The following is a 17,829-nucleotide window of genomic DNA, read 5'->3' as shown; positions in this document are numbered from 1 at the left end:
TGATTACTTTAGCTATATGATAAGTCTTGAAATCAGATAAAGGTAAGTCTTCCAACTTTGTTGTTATTTCACTGATTCTTTCTTCTGCCTGCTCAAGTCCATTGTTTAACCCCTCTAGTGATTTTTTCATTTCAGAATTGTACTTACCAATTCCAGACTGTGGTTCTTTTTAAAATTTATATCTCTTTATTAATATTCTTTATGTGTTTAGACATCACTCTCTTTGTTTCCTTTAGTTCCTTGTCCATGGTTTCCTTTTGTTCTTTGAGCATGGTTAAGATAGTTGATTTAAGTCTGGTAAGTCCACTGCCCAAGCTTCTTCATGGACAGTTTCTTTAATTTCCTTTTTTTTCCTGTGGATTGGCGATACTTTCTTTTTACTTTGCGTGCCTTATAATTTTTTGTTGTTGTTGAAAACTGGACATTTTAAATATATGTGGCAACTCTAAAAATCAGATTCTATACCTTTCTTGTATAGATTCTATACCTTCCTTGTTATAGAACTTTAAAAATCAGATTCTATTCCTTCCTTGGGATTTGTTGCTGCTGCCTGTTGTGGCTTGTTTTTAATGGCTTGTTTAGTGTCGTTCCTAAACTGTTTTTGTAAAGTCTGTATTTTTTGTCATGTGTGGCCACAGAAGTATCTGGTCTTTTAGCTTAGTGGTAGTGTCAGAAATTTTGACATATTTATCTAAAATGCTTGGAGCCAGTAAAAGAAAAAAGTACTTTCCCACTGTTTGCATATCGGCTTTGTGATGGGAGCTTCCTTTAACACTCATCCGGGCCCTTTACAAGTCTACCTTAGCTTTCACTTCTTGTACAGAGCTTGAAGGCTTGCCAGATGTAAAAGCTTAGGGTTTTTTTAGACCTTTTCTGACCATGTGTCCCACCCCGGGCATGCCCATTTCTGGATTCCCTGGTATAAGGGGAAACTTTTAAAAGTTCTTATTCCTACATATATCTCTTCTTCCTGCCTCTTCTTTTCCAGGCTTCTTGGTCTGTCTGTTGTTTCTTGTGTTGCTCTAAGTGTTGCTGTTCCTTGTGTTCTAATTGTTGTTCTTTGCTCCAGGCTACTGTAGCCAATACCAAAACATTTCAATGTTTTGAGCCAGGAAAGCCATCCTAGCCCTGGAAAGAGCAAAGGGAAGCCTTTTAGCCAGTTGTTAAGTGAGCTGTCAAAGACAGGTTGAGATTCAAAGCCTCCATTTTTTGAGAATAATGTCTATATTGCTTTCTAGCAGTCTGCACCAGGAATATGTGCTGTGGCCCTTTTAGCTGCTGCCTCTCTAGGGTGTGGGGGATGGTAGGCAGTTTGTTTAAAATGCTTACCACAGGGCCGGCCCAGTGGCGCACGCGGCGGCGCTCCCACCGAGGGTTCGGATCCCACATACAGACCGGCCGCTCACTGGCTGAGCGAGGTGCGGGCGCAACACCGAGGGTTGCGATCCCGTTGCCGGTCCCGGTCCGGTACGGGCGCGACACTGAGGGTTGCGATCCATTGCCGGTCACGAAAAAAGACAAAAAGGAAAAAAAAATGCTTACCACAAGTTTCTTTCTTTATCAAGCCTTCCTCTGGTTGTTATAAGTTTTGACAGTATTCCAGAATTCTTCAGAAGTTTATTCTGACAGTTTTGCCAGCTCATTAGTGTTGCTTTTGGGGAGGGATGGAGTCTTGGGATAATTTGCTATTTTTGGTCATCATTTTGGCTGACTGTGGTGATGGCGATTTTAACAGTGCTCCAAAAGATATCAGATCTTTCTGTTGTCTGCAGTACTGTTGACTTTTGGATACTGTGCTACTGAGCTGTGGAAGGAAGGGAGATGGAAATAATCCTAAGTTAAAATATCATAGACTACACTGTCTATGTATGATGGATGGCATTTCAAATAGTGGAATTCAACTGTTTCTGTTGAACAGACACTTTTCAGCACATACTATAGTTTTAGTTAATTGCCAGGGTTCTGGAAGTGGTCAATTTTAGTTGTTTTGCCTTATTTTCATTGGTATAGAAGGTCACCAAGGTTCTCACTCCACCATTCTAGAAGTCATTTTCTCTTCCAGAAAATTTTGAAAGAAAATAGTAATGGGAAACGTTATATAATGATACAATAAAAATTCAAAATTATGTTAGTGGCATATACATAGATCAATGGAATAGAAAATGTCCAGAAATAATCCCAAATTCATATGGGAATTTAATGTATGATGGATGGCATTTCAAATAGTAGAAAAAAGACATGTATTTAATGGTGAAACAATAATGTAACCATTTGTTAAAATTAAATAAGCAAATAAGTAAATGAAATGCATACTTTATTTATTTATTTTTATTTTTTATTTTTTTCCTTTTTGTCTTTTTTCGTGACCGGTAGCGGGATCGCAACCCTCGGTGTCGCGCCCGTACCGCGACCAGCAACGGGATCGCAACTCTCGGTGTCGCGCCTGCACCGCGCTCAACCAGTGAGCGGACCGGTCTCTATATGGGATCCGAACCTTTGGCGGGAGCGCCGCCGCGCTCCCAAGCACCACACTCTACCGAGTGCGCCACTGGGCCGGCCCGAAATGCATACTTTATACTAAAGTAAATTCTATTTTAAAAATAAGTATTGAAATAAAGGATCGGCATTGATATGTGATACTTGAATGAATTCAAACAAATGGCTCAACACTAAGGCTGTGAATAATGAGAGGGTGTAGCTTTGTCCCATGGGGTTGGGCCTAACAACTGTAAAAGCCCCATGTAGGGCTGGACACTCAGGAGTAGGTGGAATGATAAAGAAGTTGAGGTCTGGCAGTTCAGGGTGCAGGTGGATGGGCACTGACACTCAGCTGGGTTTCCCATTTTGTGCATGAATCTGAGACAGCCGAAAATGTAACAAATCACCTTCTTGTTCTGAAATTGTTTTGAGGCAAAAATCCCTTGTCTATTCAGAAAAAGAATGTTTTCTGAAAGCAAACGAACTTTGATGTTTAGAGAAAAGAAATCTTATGGGTTTATCTTATATATATTGAAATGGGTTATTTTTTCTACAAGGAGGCTTTTTTCCCTCCAATATTTACCTTCTACATTTGGAACTTCTGTCATTACCTATAAGTCAAATTTATATTGGCTCTTATTTTTATCTGGAAATAGCCTGCCTTTAATGGTTTGTTTCCAAACTACTTTTTACTTTTTATTATAAAGGAAGTTATATGACTTCAGTAGTAAGTATAGAATTCCAACTTTTTAATGTATGTGGAATTATTTTGTTGGTAACACGAAAGTAATTTTAAAATTATATAGGTATGTTCTATTTTATTTGCTATTTTCCTGTTTTCTTTATAATTCACCCAAATCTCAGAGTTCTTTTAAAGCATATCAACTGGCACAGTTCATTAATCTTGACACTTTGGAATCATTAATGCTTCCCTTCTCTTTTTCAAAAAATAAGATTTATATTCCATATATTTCACTGTAAGTATATGTCAACCTATGTAATGTTAAATCTTTTCATTTTGAATATTTATTCTGTTTCTCACAAAATTTAATTTTAATCCTTTATACTGTGATGAAACTTTCATGTAGTTGATATGGGAAAGTAGCTTAAATTTGAGTTCCTAACATGGTAGGGACTTTATATATATATATATATATATATATACAACCTCGCAAAATCTTTACAACATTACATGACATAGGTATAATTATCCCTATCACAGCAACTACTCAAGATAGGGGTTGTCATAAACCTGAACCTTAGTTTAAGCAAATTGCCTGAAGCCATATTACTTCTAAGTTATAGAGCCAGAAGTAAAACCAAGATTTTTCTGACTTCAAACCTTGTGATTTTTTTTTTATTCCACAAAGGGTTTAATAAATATTTGGTAAATAAACGAATGACATAGAGACTCAGAAGTTTTCAAGACTGAAGCATGTTTAAGACTTACATACATATTAATGTGTTTATCAGTTGTTTATCAGGCACTCTGTGGTAAACCTTTACTATTTTTAATTAGATACTAAGATTTTGGTTTCTTAATTCCCATTAGATTTAAGGTTTTGCTGTCTTTGAATTTTTAATTTATATTCTTTGTTTTTATTGTGGTAGTGGTTCTACTCTGTTTTACAAATCAGCCCTTGGACAGAAGCTGAACCTGAACCACTGAGGATGCAATTATAGGTGGAGCCAGTGTTGGTCTGACAGAGCAAGTAAACACTTGAATGCTTACTTTGCTTACAGAGTTGAACTGTGTAGGATAAGAAATGAATCTACCTGCTGAGTTTTTCTAGGATTTAACAAGAAGAAATGGTAAATCATTGTGACTTTCTTTTCTCTTTCAGCTTTCAGAAGAATTATTAGATAAATGGCTCTCCTACCCAGAGACCCAGCATGTACCCCTCAGCCAGCATATGCTTGGTTTTGCTATGAAGTCTGTCACACAGGTGGTAATGGGTAGTACATTTGAAGATGACCAGGAAGTCATTCACTTCCAGAAGAATCATGGCACAGTAAGTCTAAGGCAAATTTAATATTATTCTTTCATCAAATTGGATAGTTTAATAACACAGACTTTGCCTCTCAAGAAGGTTTAAAATTCTATATTATAGAAATTCCTTGTTTTGGGCTAAAAAGATCAGTGCAAACAAAAATAATTGTTGCCTTCTTTAAAAAGTTAATCTCTTTTTTAAAGCAATTACTTTTGAAAAGTAAAAAGTTTATGACTAAAGAAATTTTCTTTTAATAGTTAGCAAGTATGTTATAAAAATAATATTGAATTCCAGAATAAAGACAAAAACTATATTTAATAGAACTAGATTATGTCCTATATAGAAAGAAATTAAAACAATTGCAGCATGAAAATGCTAATGAGATGAACATGACTGGAGGCAAAGCTAATTCAGTCTAAAACTGAATTACTGTTGGCCTTTTCTAGAGTCATATATGGAATTTATTGTTCTCTGTTTTTATAAGTCTCAACATTAATCTATTTGATTCAAATTATATTTAGGTCATTTACTCTACCACATGTAAGATCTGAGAAAGTATTCCTTACATTATTTAAATTTAGGGCTGCCTGGTTACCTCACTTGGTTAGAATATGGTGCTGATAACACCAATGTCAAGGGTTTGGATCCCTGTACCAGCCAGCCACCAAAAACAGCAACAACAACAAAAAAATCTATAAAAAACAAGTTGAATAGTTAAAATAATGTGTTTTAAATGAAAATCACCAGGAACTGTGAGTTAATACCCTGTCACTGTTAAATATTATACTTTTTCAATAAAATGGTTTTATTACTTTTGTTTGATGATTTAAAAAAATACTTGTTTCTTATAAAACATTCACATATTCAGATGCATAAAAATAAAAGTAGAAAAATCATTCTAAATTCCAGTTCCCAGAGTAAATCACTTGTATACTCAGGCGAAACAAATTGATTAAAGAATTCATAAAATGTCTTCTCATTTTAATGAAGAATCAATTTTTGAGTTAGTTGTTGATGTCTGTATTTTTTTCATCTTGATGAGACAGCATTTTTTAAAAGGGACCTCCACCATTGTTTCCAGAGTTTTCTTCTAGCTGCTCATACCTTTCCTGCATGTTTTTATGTTGGTGTTTTCTTTTTCTTCCCTTTTCTTTCCTTATAACTTCAAAACAGAAATAATTCCAAACTTACAGAAAAGTTACAGCTAGTACAAGGGACTCCCATATATCCTTTACCCAGTTGTTTATGTTTTGCCCCATTTGCTTTTGTCATTCATCTTCTATTTATCTATCTCTCTTTCTGTCTGTCTCTCTATCCATTCATCCCCCCCAACCATTTGAGAGTAAAGTGGACATTTTTCTCCTTTACAAATCCTAAATACTTTAGTCATGTTTCCTAGAACAAGGATATTGTCTTGTTCTTATATTTCCTAAGAACAATGATATTTTCTTATATGGTGACAACATAGTTATCAAACTTGGAAAATTTAACATTGATACAATACTATTAGCACATCCAGAGTCCATATTCAAGTTTCTTCTATTATCCCAATAATGTTCTTATAACTTCCCAGCCCCGACACATTCTTCCACTGTCTAAATCCAGGATCCAGCTCAGGATCACTCATTGCTTTTGGTGATCAAACCTCTTTAATTTGGAACAGTTCCTCGGCTTTGCTTTGTTTTTTTGATCTTGACATTTTTTGGAAGTATAGGACATATATTTTGTAGAATATCCCTCAATTTGGGTTTGTCTGATATTTCATGAGTAGATTCAAAGTATATGTTTTTGGCGGGAATTTGATATTTTCTTAGCATTACTAGAAGTTGTCAAAGGCAAGTCTTCAGACCATAAACAGGACCTAAAATCTTTCCTCAAATGATATTTTGATGTCTGAAACACCAAGGGATTGCTGTTGTCCAGTCATGCCACCAGGAATAATAACCAATTTATGAATTCAGAGGCAATGACAACTGCATTATGACTGTTACTTGGCTGACAACAGTTGGGAACTGTCATCAGTTGTAAGATCCATACTGATTTCACAGGTGTTAAAATGTGAAAAAATGTACCCCTCACATTCAATTGCATGCTGTATTTCTGAACTGCCCTCCAAAACCATTGTTCTTATTATTTTCCACCAACATTAACGTGTTCTTTCTCTGTGCTTTTGACAACAATTAGAATTGTTGGTTCCTTAAATATTTGCCTATCTAATAAATCAAAAACAATATTTTATGATTAATATTTATAATTCTTTAATTGTTTGTAAGGTTAAACATCTTTTTATACTTTTGTTGAACACTTGCGTTTCTTTTATGGAACGTTTTCTCATATCCTTTGCCCATATTTCTGTTGATGTGTTTCTTTTTCTTTTTCTTTTTTTTTATTGTAACATAGTTGATTGTTCATTTCTGTTGGGTACAGAATTGAATATCAATATCTGTGTGCAATATGTGATGCTCAAATCAGGGTAATTAGTGTATTCAACATTATACAACATAATCGTTTTTCATGGCCCTTTACAATTTCTTCCTTACCTCCTCTCCCCTTCCCCCTTTCCTATCTCTGGTAACTGCAGTTCTGTTCTCTCCTTTTGAAAGTTCAACATATTACTGTGATTTTTGTTTCATTCTTCCTTTTTTAATTATTTGTTTATTTTTTAGCTCCCACTTAGGAGTGAAAACATGTGGTATTTCTATTTCTGTGCCTGGCTTATTTTACTTAACAGGACTTTCTCTAAGTTCATCCATGTTGCTGTGAATGGCAGAATTTCATTCTTTTTTTGGCAGATTATTATTTCTTTTTCTTACTAATCTACAAGAGCTCTTCATTTTCATCTAAGTTTTCATTTGCTTTTACTTTTGTTTATAGTACTTTTTCATTACCACAAATGTTAATGTTTTATGTAGCTAAATCAATTCAACTGTTTTATTATGAATTTTGCCCTGTGCTCTATGTCATGCTTAGAAACCCCTTTCACATTTTAAGGGTATTCATAATATATATAATATTTACTGTGCATTTTGATAGTACTTTTGATAGTTTAATTTTTACATTTAAATAATCTGAAATGTATCTCTATTTAAAGTGTACAGAGTTGAGGACTCTATCATTTTTCAGATTAATTAATTGACTAATAAGTGTTGTGTTCTTTCAGAACTTTTGAATTATAACCAAGTAAAGGTTTTTAAGGGGCTAATGACCCAGTTTTGAAATATTGGAAGCCTATTCTGCTGCTTGTCATCTCCAAACGTTAGACTAATTTTTCACCTCTTTTGGGACCTCAGCCAATGTTAATCAATATCTCAGGTGAAATAAAAATTTGTAATTACCTATGAATTTTATTTATCTACTTGTGCCATTATAATAAAAAACTAATGATTGACTCCACTGCCAGGTCTTTTTTCCTCTCCGTTCGTACTCCTTTTAAAGAAAAGAAACTTTTCACTTTCCAAATATAGTTAGTTTGAAAGTACCTTGACTAAAACACTTAAAATATATTTGTACCCTATCCTCAGAGGCTGTGGAGTAAGTGACTGTGCAGCCTACTTAAAGGGAAGAGCTTAATTATCAGATTTGTTGGTGAGAAAGGAGTTCCTGAGTTATTAGCTTACATTGTTCTATATACTTAGCAAATCTACCTGCCAGGTACTAGATATGTATATTTTTCTATTTTCAGGTTTGGTCTGAGATTGGGAAAGGCTTTTTAGATGGGTCACTTGATAAAAGTACAACTCGGAAAAAACAGTATGAAGATGGTAAGTTCAGCCACTCTTAATTTTCAGTAAAGACAAAAAGATAAAACCTCAATTTTAATAGTGTTATCTCTGAATGGTGAGATATTTTCTCTCTTTATGCTTTTTTCCTACCTTCCCTACAATGAAAGTTTTTCTTTAATGCAAGATAGGAAAATCAATAAGTTAGTAAAAGAAACTCTGGCACTCACTGCAGAATGAGAGTACTGTAGAGGTGGTCCACTCTGCAGCATTCATGGAAAGCGTAAGGATACTATCCTAAGAAAGCAATTTGACGATACGTATTAAGAGCCATAAATAATGGATGAAATTATCTAAAAGAGGAAAATATTCATGAAGATATTTTTTTGTAGTACTACTTCTTCAAGTAGAAAACCAGAAACAAACTAAATGACCAGTGTTAAAGGAATTGCTAAGAAAATAATGTCAACATGATTAAATATTATACAGATGTTTGTAAAAAATGTAACAACATAAAAAATTCTTGCCATTATAACGTTGAGTAAAAATATTTTCAAAATTGTTTGGCATTGATAACTTTATAAAATTTACACAGAAAAATAGCAATTTTAGTTTAAGATAGCGCCCCAAATTATTCTCCCTTACTCTTCTTTTGTTGTTGCTATTCTGTGTTTTCTGTCAGTGGTTGAATGATTGTAATGCTTTGATACTTTTATTCTGAGCTACTTCAATTCCCTTTTTGAAAGCAGGCAGAGTAAATTAAAATACATAGGCTGCACTGGAATGATAGATTACTCTTTATCTATAATATAGTATTGCTTCACAGGAGCCTCTTCCTTCATCCTTTCAACAAATATTTATTGAGGCTTATTATGTTCTAGACCCTATTCTATGCATAGGTGATAAAAATCCCTATCCTCATTTGCTTACTATTCTAGTGATTCCCTTGATATCCAACAGATGTCAAAGAAAGCCAATTTACTTGACATATTTCCTGCTATCTGGTTTTCATTACCATTCTGATTGATGGATGCATTTGGATTAATTCCCTTTGATAAAAAATGTATTTCAGAAATATTGGTTAAATTTATATGAAATGAAAATTAATAATGTATATTCTTTGACTCTAAATAAAAGTAAATTATCTAGCACAATATGTTCTTTGGGCTGTAACATGGGCACAGATTAAATTTGAGCTTTTATTGATAATTATTATGTTTTAGGATTCATATGAATGAGATCCTATGGCTGGATCAGAGCTTCCTTTTTTTAAGTAATTCCCAACCTGCTGTGCACATTAGAATCACTTGGAGAACTTAAACAAAACAAAACAAGAAACTTAATATCAGGTCTCATCTTAGACAAATTTATTCAAAATCTGGTATGAGGGTGCCCTGGACATGAGATATTTTTGTAAAAATGGTCCAGATTATTCTACTGTACTTGTAGGGTTGAGAATGTAAAGCAATAGTTTCCAAACTATGCTACGCATTGAATCTTTTAAAAAACATTGAAGCCTGGCTTCTACCTATACATACGGAGATTTAATTGGTATGAGGGATGACTTGTGCTTTCCTATTTTTTAAAAAAGTTTCCCAGGTGATTCTAATGTGTAGCAAAGTTCGGGAATGACTGCATTACAATGTTAATAACTTCTTATTTTAATCCCTAGTGTATATTACATTCATTCATTTCTATAAGTATTTAGTGAAGATCTATAATATGATTTAGGTGCTGGGGAACCTGAACAAACAAAATTTCTTGCCCTTGTGACACCACATTCTAGTGGGAAGAGACAGAAAATAATCTAAATAAATTGAATATAGTATGTTAAAAGATGAAAAATGCTATGGAGAGAAATAAAACTGGAAGGGGGATAGGAAGTGCCAGGGGATGGGGAAGTTGCAATTTTAAGTAATTATTAGGACAGGCCTCACCAAGATGAGGTGATTTTTGAGCAAACACTTGTAAGAGATGAAGAAACCAGTCGTGCAGATCATGTGGATACCTGGATGTCCAAAGGAAGAATATCCCATGTGGAGGAAAAATAATTGCAAAGTCTTTGAGGTGGGACTATTTCTGGCATATTTGAGGTACAACAGGGAAGCCAGTTTGGCTGGAGTGAAGTGAGTTATAAGAGGAGCAAAAGGTGATGAGGTCAGAAAGGTTGGGGAGAGGGACAGATTTTATATGGCACTTAGACCATTGTATGACTATGTTGTTACTGTGAAATAGGAAGCAATTGGAAGATTTTGAACAGAGTTATAATCTGAGTTATATTTTAAAAGCATTGCTTTGGCTGCTGTGATAAACTATAGGGGCCCAGAGCAGAAGCAGGAAGACTAATTAGGAGTCTATTGCAGTGAAGCAGGCAAGAGACATAATGTGGCTTGGACCAGGTGTTAGGCAGCAGAAAATATAGGGAAAAAAAGTAAGAGAATAATGTTGTATTTTGAAGATAGAACCACCAACATTGGCTGACAGATTAAATGTGGGGTATAAGAGAGGAGGGAGACACCAAGGTTTTAGGCCTTAGTGATTGGAAAATGAGGTTATTAGAAAATAAGATGTGGGGCTGGCTGGTTAATTCACTTGGTTAGAGCTCAGCCTTGTAACGCCAAGGTCAAGGGTTTGGTTCCCACGGCCGGCCAGCTGCGAAAAAAAAAAAAAAGACAAGATGGAGAAAACTGTCGGAAGATTGAGTTTTGGGGAGAAAGATCAAGAGTTCAGTATGTTGGCTATGCTTCGGACATCCGAGTGGAGATGTTGAGTTTGTTGTTAGATATATGGTCTGGAGTTAAGAGGAAAGAGCTCCTGACTAGAAATATAAATTTGGAAGTGTTCAGGACATAGATTGTACAAGGGTACTTCAAAAAGTTGGAAAAGTAGAATAAAAGATAATATGAATCTTTCCGTGAACATTTTGAAGTACCCTCGTATTTAAAGCCTTGAGACTGTATATCACCAAGGTGGTGAATATAGACAGAAAAAGATAACAGGACCCCATACTGAGCCCTGTCCTTGGGCATTTCATCAGTAAGAAATTCAAGAGATGAGAAGAAATCAAACAAGGAGACTGAGAATGAGCAGGCAGTAGAGTGGGAGGGAAGTGTGGAGTCTAGGGAAGTGTGGAGTCCTGGGACTCAAATGAAAAAGTGATTTCTGGAGAATAAGGGATTAAGCATCATCAACAATATAGGTCAAGTAAGATGAGAACTGAAAGAGCTCTTTGGGTCATTTTATTGACGGTTGGATATCAGTTATTTATATTGTCTAGGCTTTAGAAATTTACTTTTCTTATTATTTTACGTCTATTTCTGTGCCTAAATGGGTGATGCCTTATTTGGGAGAAGGAATGGAGTTAAGACAGAATTTAGAAGGAAGGTGGGTAATATCAGGTGCAGGCCTCTGAAGTGCTGGCACTGTTCTACTTCTTGACCTAGGGAGCAATGATATGGGTGTTTGCCTTATAATTATTCCTTAGAATGTACTTATATGTTTTATGCACTTTTTTAAATGTATGTTAAATTTAACAAAAGGTAGGATGAAAAGAAGTAGATGAATTTAAACATAAATTAGCTTTCTTTATTATTGTTTACTACTTTTGACAGTTTTATTCTGCACATAGTAACATTGCGCAGAATTATTTTTAAAAAGTTCAATCTCCACAAACGCTTGTATTCTAAATTTTTTTTTGTTTTTATTCTCTAAGCACTTATACAACTGGAATCTATTTTAAAGAAAATCATAAAAGAACGAAAAGGAAGGAACTTCAGTCAACATATTTTCATTGACTCCTTAGTACAGGGGAACCTTAATGACCAACAGGTGATGTAATTGTTAAGTGTTTATGAAATGAAAATGAAAAATAATCACACATCTATAGAGTGTGCATTTCGTTCACTTTAATCCACATGGCCTTCTAGGATTCAGTGGCTTCTCTTCCCTTTTATTGCATATCATAAGTAGTATAAGTACTTAGTCTCCTTATATTTAGCTCTTTGAAGAAGCTGTATATTATTTAATATTTGGGCAAGCAAATATTGAGCCAAAATTCTCTGATCGTATAAGAGGACAAGGACTTGTATAAGCCTTTATAGACTTAGCCCTCTGCCTGCATGACCAGGTGAGGCAGCTTGGCTTGTTCACAGTGCAGGCCTATTGCCACCAGTACACCACTGCATTTGTGGTGTTGTCAGGTAAGGATAGGAGTGGAGTCGTTATCACCACACCTGTTCTTGAAAGAATCTTCTGCCCCACTCTACACATGAAAGGCCTTGTAGCCAGAAGTGATTTTCTGGGTGTGCATTGGTGCAGAAATTGAATCAGGCTCCGAGGACAGTGGCAAGCTCTTCTCCACTGTTCCCGAGGCTTTGTTGCTGCACCAGGCTAAGCCAAAAAGATAGGACTGAGCCAGTTTGTTTGCCAGAGTATATCATGAGTCAGCAATATTACCAACAAATAAATGTTTATTGCATCAAAAAAGGCAATGTAGTATTTAGGTTGGTTTTCACAGTATACAGATTTTGTTTTAGTGAAAACATAAAGAAATACTTTTTTCCTTTCATTGACCCTAATTTTATTCTCTGGATTGTTTTGGTAATAATATTGGCCACCTTACATTTCAAACTTTCTAAACTTATTTTTGTTTCCTAGGTCCTAGAAGACAGTATGATATTTTCACTGGCTGGTTGCATAATATCTGCAAAATGTAAGTATAAATTGATTTTCTTTTCAGATGGATTACAAAATATACAAGGGTAAAGCTATTCTAATATAAAAGAAACACTGTTTGCAAGCTCTCTTTATAATTTCCCTTCCCTTCTTTTTATTCTGTTTTAAAGGCTTGATTTGCACAGGTGCCTTTTTTAACCCCAAGTGCTCAATGCCACCTCTGAAAATTACTGTAAATTTCTTGACACATTTTATGGATTGTGAATTCTAGCTAGCACCTTTAAAATGAACTGCTGTTGACACCTTTCCAACTGGAGCAGTGAGCTTTTCCATTTCCTGCTGTGTTGACTCCAAGCTAGTCTGCTATTATTAAGGTCTACCAACAAAGGATATAGGACACAGAAATCATGATGTAAAAGAACTCTTTTGTTGGAATTGAAGGTGATTTTTATTTAAAATTCTAAAATGTGTGATATGTTTCTAAGTTTCCTGACTGGTTTTTATAGTAGTAGAGTACCATTCCTTCATATAGTATTTATAAAAATATGTTTATAGACATAAAAATATACTAAGATAAAATGCTTAAGGAAGAAATAGGACATCAGTTTAAAATCTAGAAAATCTATGTTTACTTGGAGAATTTCACTTACAGCTCTTTCTCTTTAAGGAAATCTTTAAAATGATGAGTACAAATGTAAACTTCCCATAAATTTTTCTTTGTTGACATCTAGAGATGTCCAGTATTATAGATTAAATAGAATTTAAGTAACCATATGTCAAAAATAATGTATTCAACTTTTTAAAAAAATGCTTAGTTTTTTAAAAAAAGTATTGCGTTAAAAATGTCTTTGCTAGGGCTGGCCCGGTGGCGCACTGCTACAGTGCGCCGCTTGGGAGCGCGGTGGCGCTCCTGCCGAGGGTTCAGATCCCACATACAGACCGGCCGCTCACTGGCTGAGCGAGGTGCGGGCGCAACACTGAGGGATGCGATCCCGTTGCTGGTCCCGGTCCGGTACGGGCACGACACTGAGGGTTGCGATCCGTTGCCGGTCACGAAAAAAGACAAAAAGGAAAAAAAAAATGTCTTTGCTAAAGGCCTTCCTTAAAAATAGCTAACTCAGTTGTGCTCTGGACACCACAAAATGTGACCATTTCCAAGGTAAAATTAATATTTTAATTTTATTTTCAATTTTTAGGGAGAATTTTAAGAGTATTGCTATTTCTTTGCATGTGGGTCAGTTATTTTTTAAGGCACCTCTGAAGTTTTTGACAGGCAAGATAGGCAGGAAACCTTAATTAAAATTCTTACTCTGCCACTTATTAGTCTTGGGCAAGCTACTTATCTCTGTATTTTCCCCTTACTAAAATAAGAGTTTAACTCTAGATGGGCCTCCAAGGTATTTCTTAGCTCTGAGAGTTATTGTGTCTGGTTCAGTATCGTATTTAAAAAACATTAAATGGCTTAAAATCACATTTTAAAGCTATTTCCAGGTATACTTTTAAAGAGAGTTCTACAAAAGAACCAGTGTTTAAGATTATTAAGGTTATACAGTTATATTAATTTTAAGTGGTAATATAGTCAAGCAGGACATATGAGTGATACTGTATGCAAATCCTCATGATAAATCGTTCAGTTATATATAACCGTATATTGTTGTAAAGTTGCACTACATGTACATATTGTAAACTGCACCAGTTTTCACATCACTTGTGAAATAGAAATTCTGTAGTTCACTCAAAAGCCATAATGGTGTGTATGTAGGGAAAAGTTAAGGAAGGCAGTCATTCCTGTGCTTTTTATGAAATCTGGATGTGAGAAAATTATCAAAATAATTGAGTAACAGGTAGCTATTGATTTTAGTGATAATAATATGGGTAATATGTGAATCAGGCAAAAAAAATTTTTAAATTAACTTTGAAACATTTAAGTCAGTCCTTAGCTCAGGAAAGAGATCATTGATAAGTTGTGGTAGAAATTACTACAAACATGTTAAAAAATATCTGACATAGAAAAAGCAGAGCTATAGTGTCAGCTCAAGCATGTTCTAGGGAAAGAGGTAGTACATATCTGGATGGTTCCATTCTTTGAATAGCTATAATCCTAGTGAATTCCTAAAGGAAATATAACTACTCTATTTCCTCTGTTTTATGTCCATCATGTAATTTTTTTTACATTTTCATTTCCTCAGTAAATGTAATCCATAAACCAGTTTAAGCTAAAGTAAGCCATGAGCCAGTGATCTTCCAGCTTTGGTGTTCATCAGAATAACTGATATTTGTTAAAAGTATAGATGTTTGGACCTTACCCCAAACCTTCTGAATCAGAATCTGTGGACGAGTGGTTATGGCATCAACCAACTCCCAGGTGATTTTTGAGAACCACTATCCTAAGCAATAACCAGTCACAGTTCTTGAGCCAGTGTAATTACCATTACAAGTAAAAAAATTTATAATATGGATTTATAAGTAAATCTCCTGCTAGTTTGATATGTATGAATCATTAGGGCTCCAAAGTGAACTGATAAATCAATTTTTTTATTTTACAAGGTTGAATAAAGCATATAATCCATCACAGTCACCAACATTGAATTCTCCCTTAGATGTGAAGTTTATTTATTATCATTACTGTTTGACCTAAATTGTATTAAGTGGCTTTAGTTACTTGCTAGTTTTGAGAAAGAAAGCATCCAGATTGCACTATCTCTTTTTACCAACATTCTGTAAATAGTCATGTTCCATTTAATGAAATACAAATCTTGTGAAGAATTTTGTTTTATTTTTTGATACATTTACATATCTTTTATATCAGAAGAAAAACAACTCCAAGACCACTAGTTTTTTCTTATTCTATACCCAAACCATGAGTTAGCTATTTTCATTGTTATTAATATAATTTTTCACCTAGTGTGTACCTGGGCAATCTGTTTTTTAACCACCTCTGAAGAAGTTCAAAAAAAACTATATGAAGAGATAGACCAAGTTTTTGGGAAAGGTCCTATTACTCCAGAGAAAATTGAGCAGCTCAGGTAAGAACCCAGTACAAGGAAGAGGAGATTATTAAAAGGTAAATTTGAACTGGTTTATCTATTTTAAAGCTAATGTTAACATCTAGAAAGGCTATATATTTTTATAGGACTTAAAATATTTACATCTAGACTTTAATAGATAATTTAATCTGCTTTTTAAAATCATGAGGTAGTTCTGGGAAACCTTTAAATTAGCCTGTATAAAACAGAGGGAAAACACACTATCTTTCCTCTGCTCTCACAGTGCAATCATCAACACAGAAGACTGACTTCTATGACTAAGTGTGTGGAGATTTCTCCCCACCAATAAGCAAGCAGTTCTGCAGCAGACACCAGCTCGGTGTCCTCTAATTCAATTCCAACACTATCTGCTTGTAGATGTTGTCAGATCCCACAGTGGGGCTCAGTACCACAAGACTAGCCATCGCTTCAGAGGCCAGTCTCAAGCCCCAGATTATTTTACCTGTGCTTCTGACAAACCGGCTATAAATTGAGGTTCCCACAACCCCCCTCCTTCGTCTTTAGGCTCAATTAATTTGCTTGAGTTGATCACAGAACTCAGAGAAACACATACTTTTACTGGTTTACTGTAAAGAGTTATTACAAAGGATACAGATGAAGAGACACATAGGGCGAGGTAAGGGGGAAGGGTGCACCACCTTCCAGGAACCTCCATGTGTTCAGCTACCCAGAAACTCTCCGAACCCTGTGCTTTTGGATTTTGATGGAGGCTTCATTACATAGGCATAACTGAAGCATGGACAACCGTGTAGAAATGTGATTGGACAGAAAGGATATGATCTAACACAGACTGGGTAGGGAAACCCAGGAGGACTGTTTATTCAGATTCTTCTTGGCCTCTCTGTACAGCATTCCTTTCTCCCAGGTATGGGGTGGGACCTCTTCTGGAATGGTGCTCTTATGACCTACAATCAGACAAGGTAGGTCAGAGAATTTCTTTATGGCCAGCTCCAAGACAGAAGGTCAGGGGAAAGTTAGAGTGAGCTAGGAACTGTGGATGAAAACCAAAATATACATATCGTAGTATCACAAATAGTACCAGTGATGTCAGGCAAGTGAGACACTCATAGCTTGTTGGTGGCAATACAGAATGGTACAGCCACATTGGAAAACAGTATGGTAGGGTCTTATAAAATTAAACATATGCTTAATGATATGACCCATCAATCTTACTTCTAGGTATTTACCCCAGAGAAATGAAAATATATTCACACAAAGACTTATGTGCAAATGTTCATAGCAGTGTTATTCAAAATAGCCAAAGACTGGAAGCAGTTCAAATGTTTACCAACTGGTAAATAATAAACAAATTGTGGTATAATGATTCCATGGAATACTACTAAGTAATAGAAAGGAACACAGTATTCGTACAAACAACAACATGGATAAATTTCATTATGCTAAGTGAAAGAAGTGAAACACAAAGTCTGCTTATTATATGATTTGATTTATGTGGAATTCTAGAAAAAGTAAAACTATCGTGAAAGAAAGCAGATCGGTGGTTGTCTAGGGCTAGGCATAGGGAGGGGATCAACTGCAAAGGGGCATGAGGAAACTTTTTAGGATGACAGAACTATCTTGCTTGTAGTTATAGTTATGCAATTGTATACAATTACTGAAATTTATCAAGCTGTACAGGTAAAACATTAATTTTATTCCATGTAAGTAATACCTTAATAAAAAAAAGATTTTAAAAGGTAACAGCTGTGACTGGTTAGAGGTTTGAAGTCTGAGACTGGGTAGCAAGCAATCCTACTTTGGAGCATATTTCCACTGTAGAAAAGAAGATGAGACAGTCATTGGAAAGAACTAGAAGTCATCGATTTCGCAGGCTTCTGTTACAGATTCTTTTAAATGTTGGTTTTTTTGTTTTTGAGAGGAATGAGGGAAACTGGAAGTTTTATTTATTACATTGAATAT

General features: G+C 35.1%; 1 protein-coding gene across 2 annotated transcripts in view; it reads left to right on the top strand.

Moving 5' to 3' along the window:
* The window catches only part of LOC103591547 (cytochrome P450 20A1), a 65,489-nt gene that overhangs the window by 28,616 nt on the left and 19,044 nt on the right, over positions 1 to 17,829 (top strand). For both annotated transcript variants that reach the window (XM_008574030.1, XM_008574029.1), the window contains exons 5-9: positions 4,323 to 4,490; positions 8,152 to 8,230; positions 11,901 to 12,016; positions 12,845 to 12,899; positions 15,768 to 15,888. In XM_008574030.1, coding sequence (XP_008572252.1) covers positions 4,323 to 4,490; positions 8,152 to 8,230; positions 11,901 to 12,016; positions 12,845 to 12,899; positions 15,768 to 15,888 — 539 coding nt within the window. The remainder of the gene's footprint in view (positions 1 to 4,322; positions 4,491 to 8,151; positions 8,231 to 11,900; positions 12,017 to 12,844; positions 12,900 to 15,767; positions 15,889 to 17,829) is intronic.

The sequence above is a fragment of the Galeopterus variegatus genome, unplaced genomic scaffold, assembly GCF_000696425.1.
Source record: "Galeopterus variegatus unplaced genomic scaffold, G_variegatus-3.0.2 Scaffold985, whole genome shotgun sequence".
Taxonomy (NCBI): Eukaryota; Metazoa; Chordata; class Mammalia; order Dermoptera; family Cynocephalidae; genus Galeopterus; species Galeopterus variegatus.
Note: the sequence above shows the minus strand (reverse complement) of the source record. Positions and strands in the feature narration are given on the sequence as shown.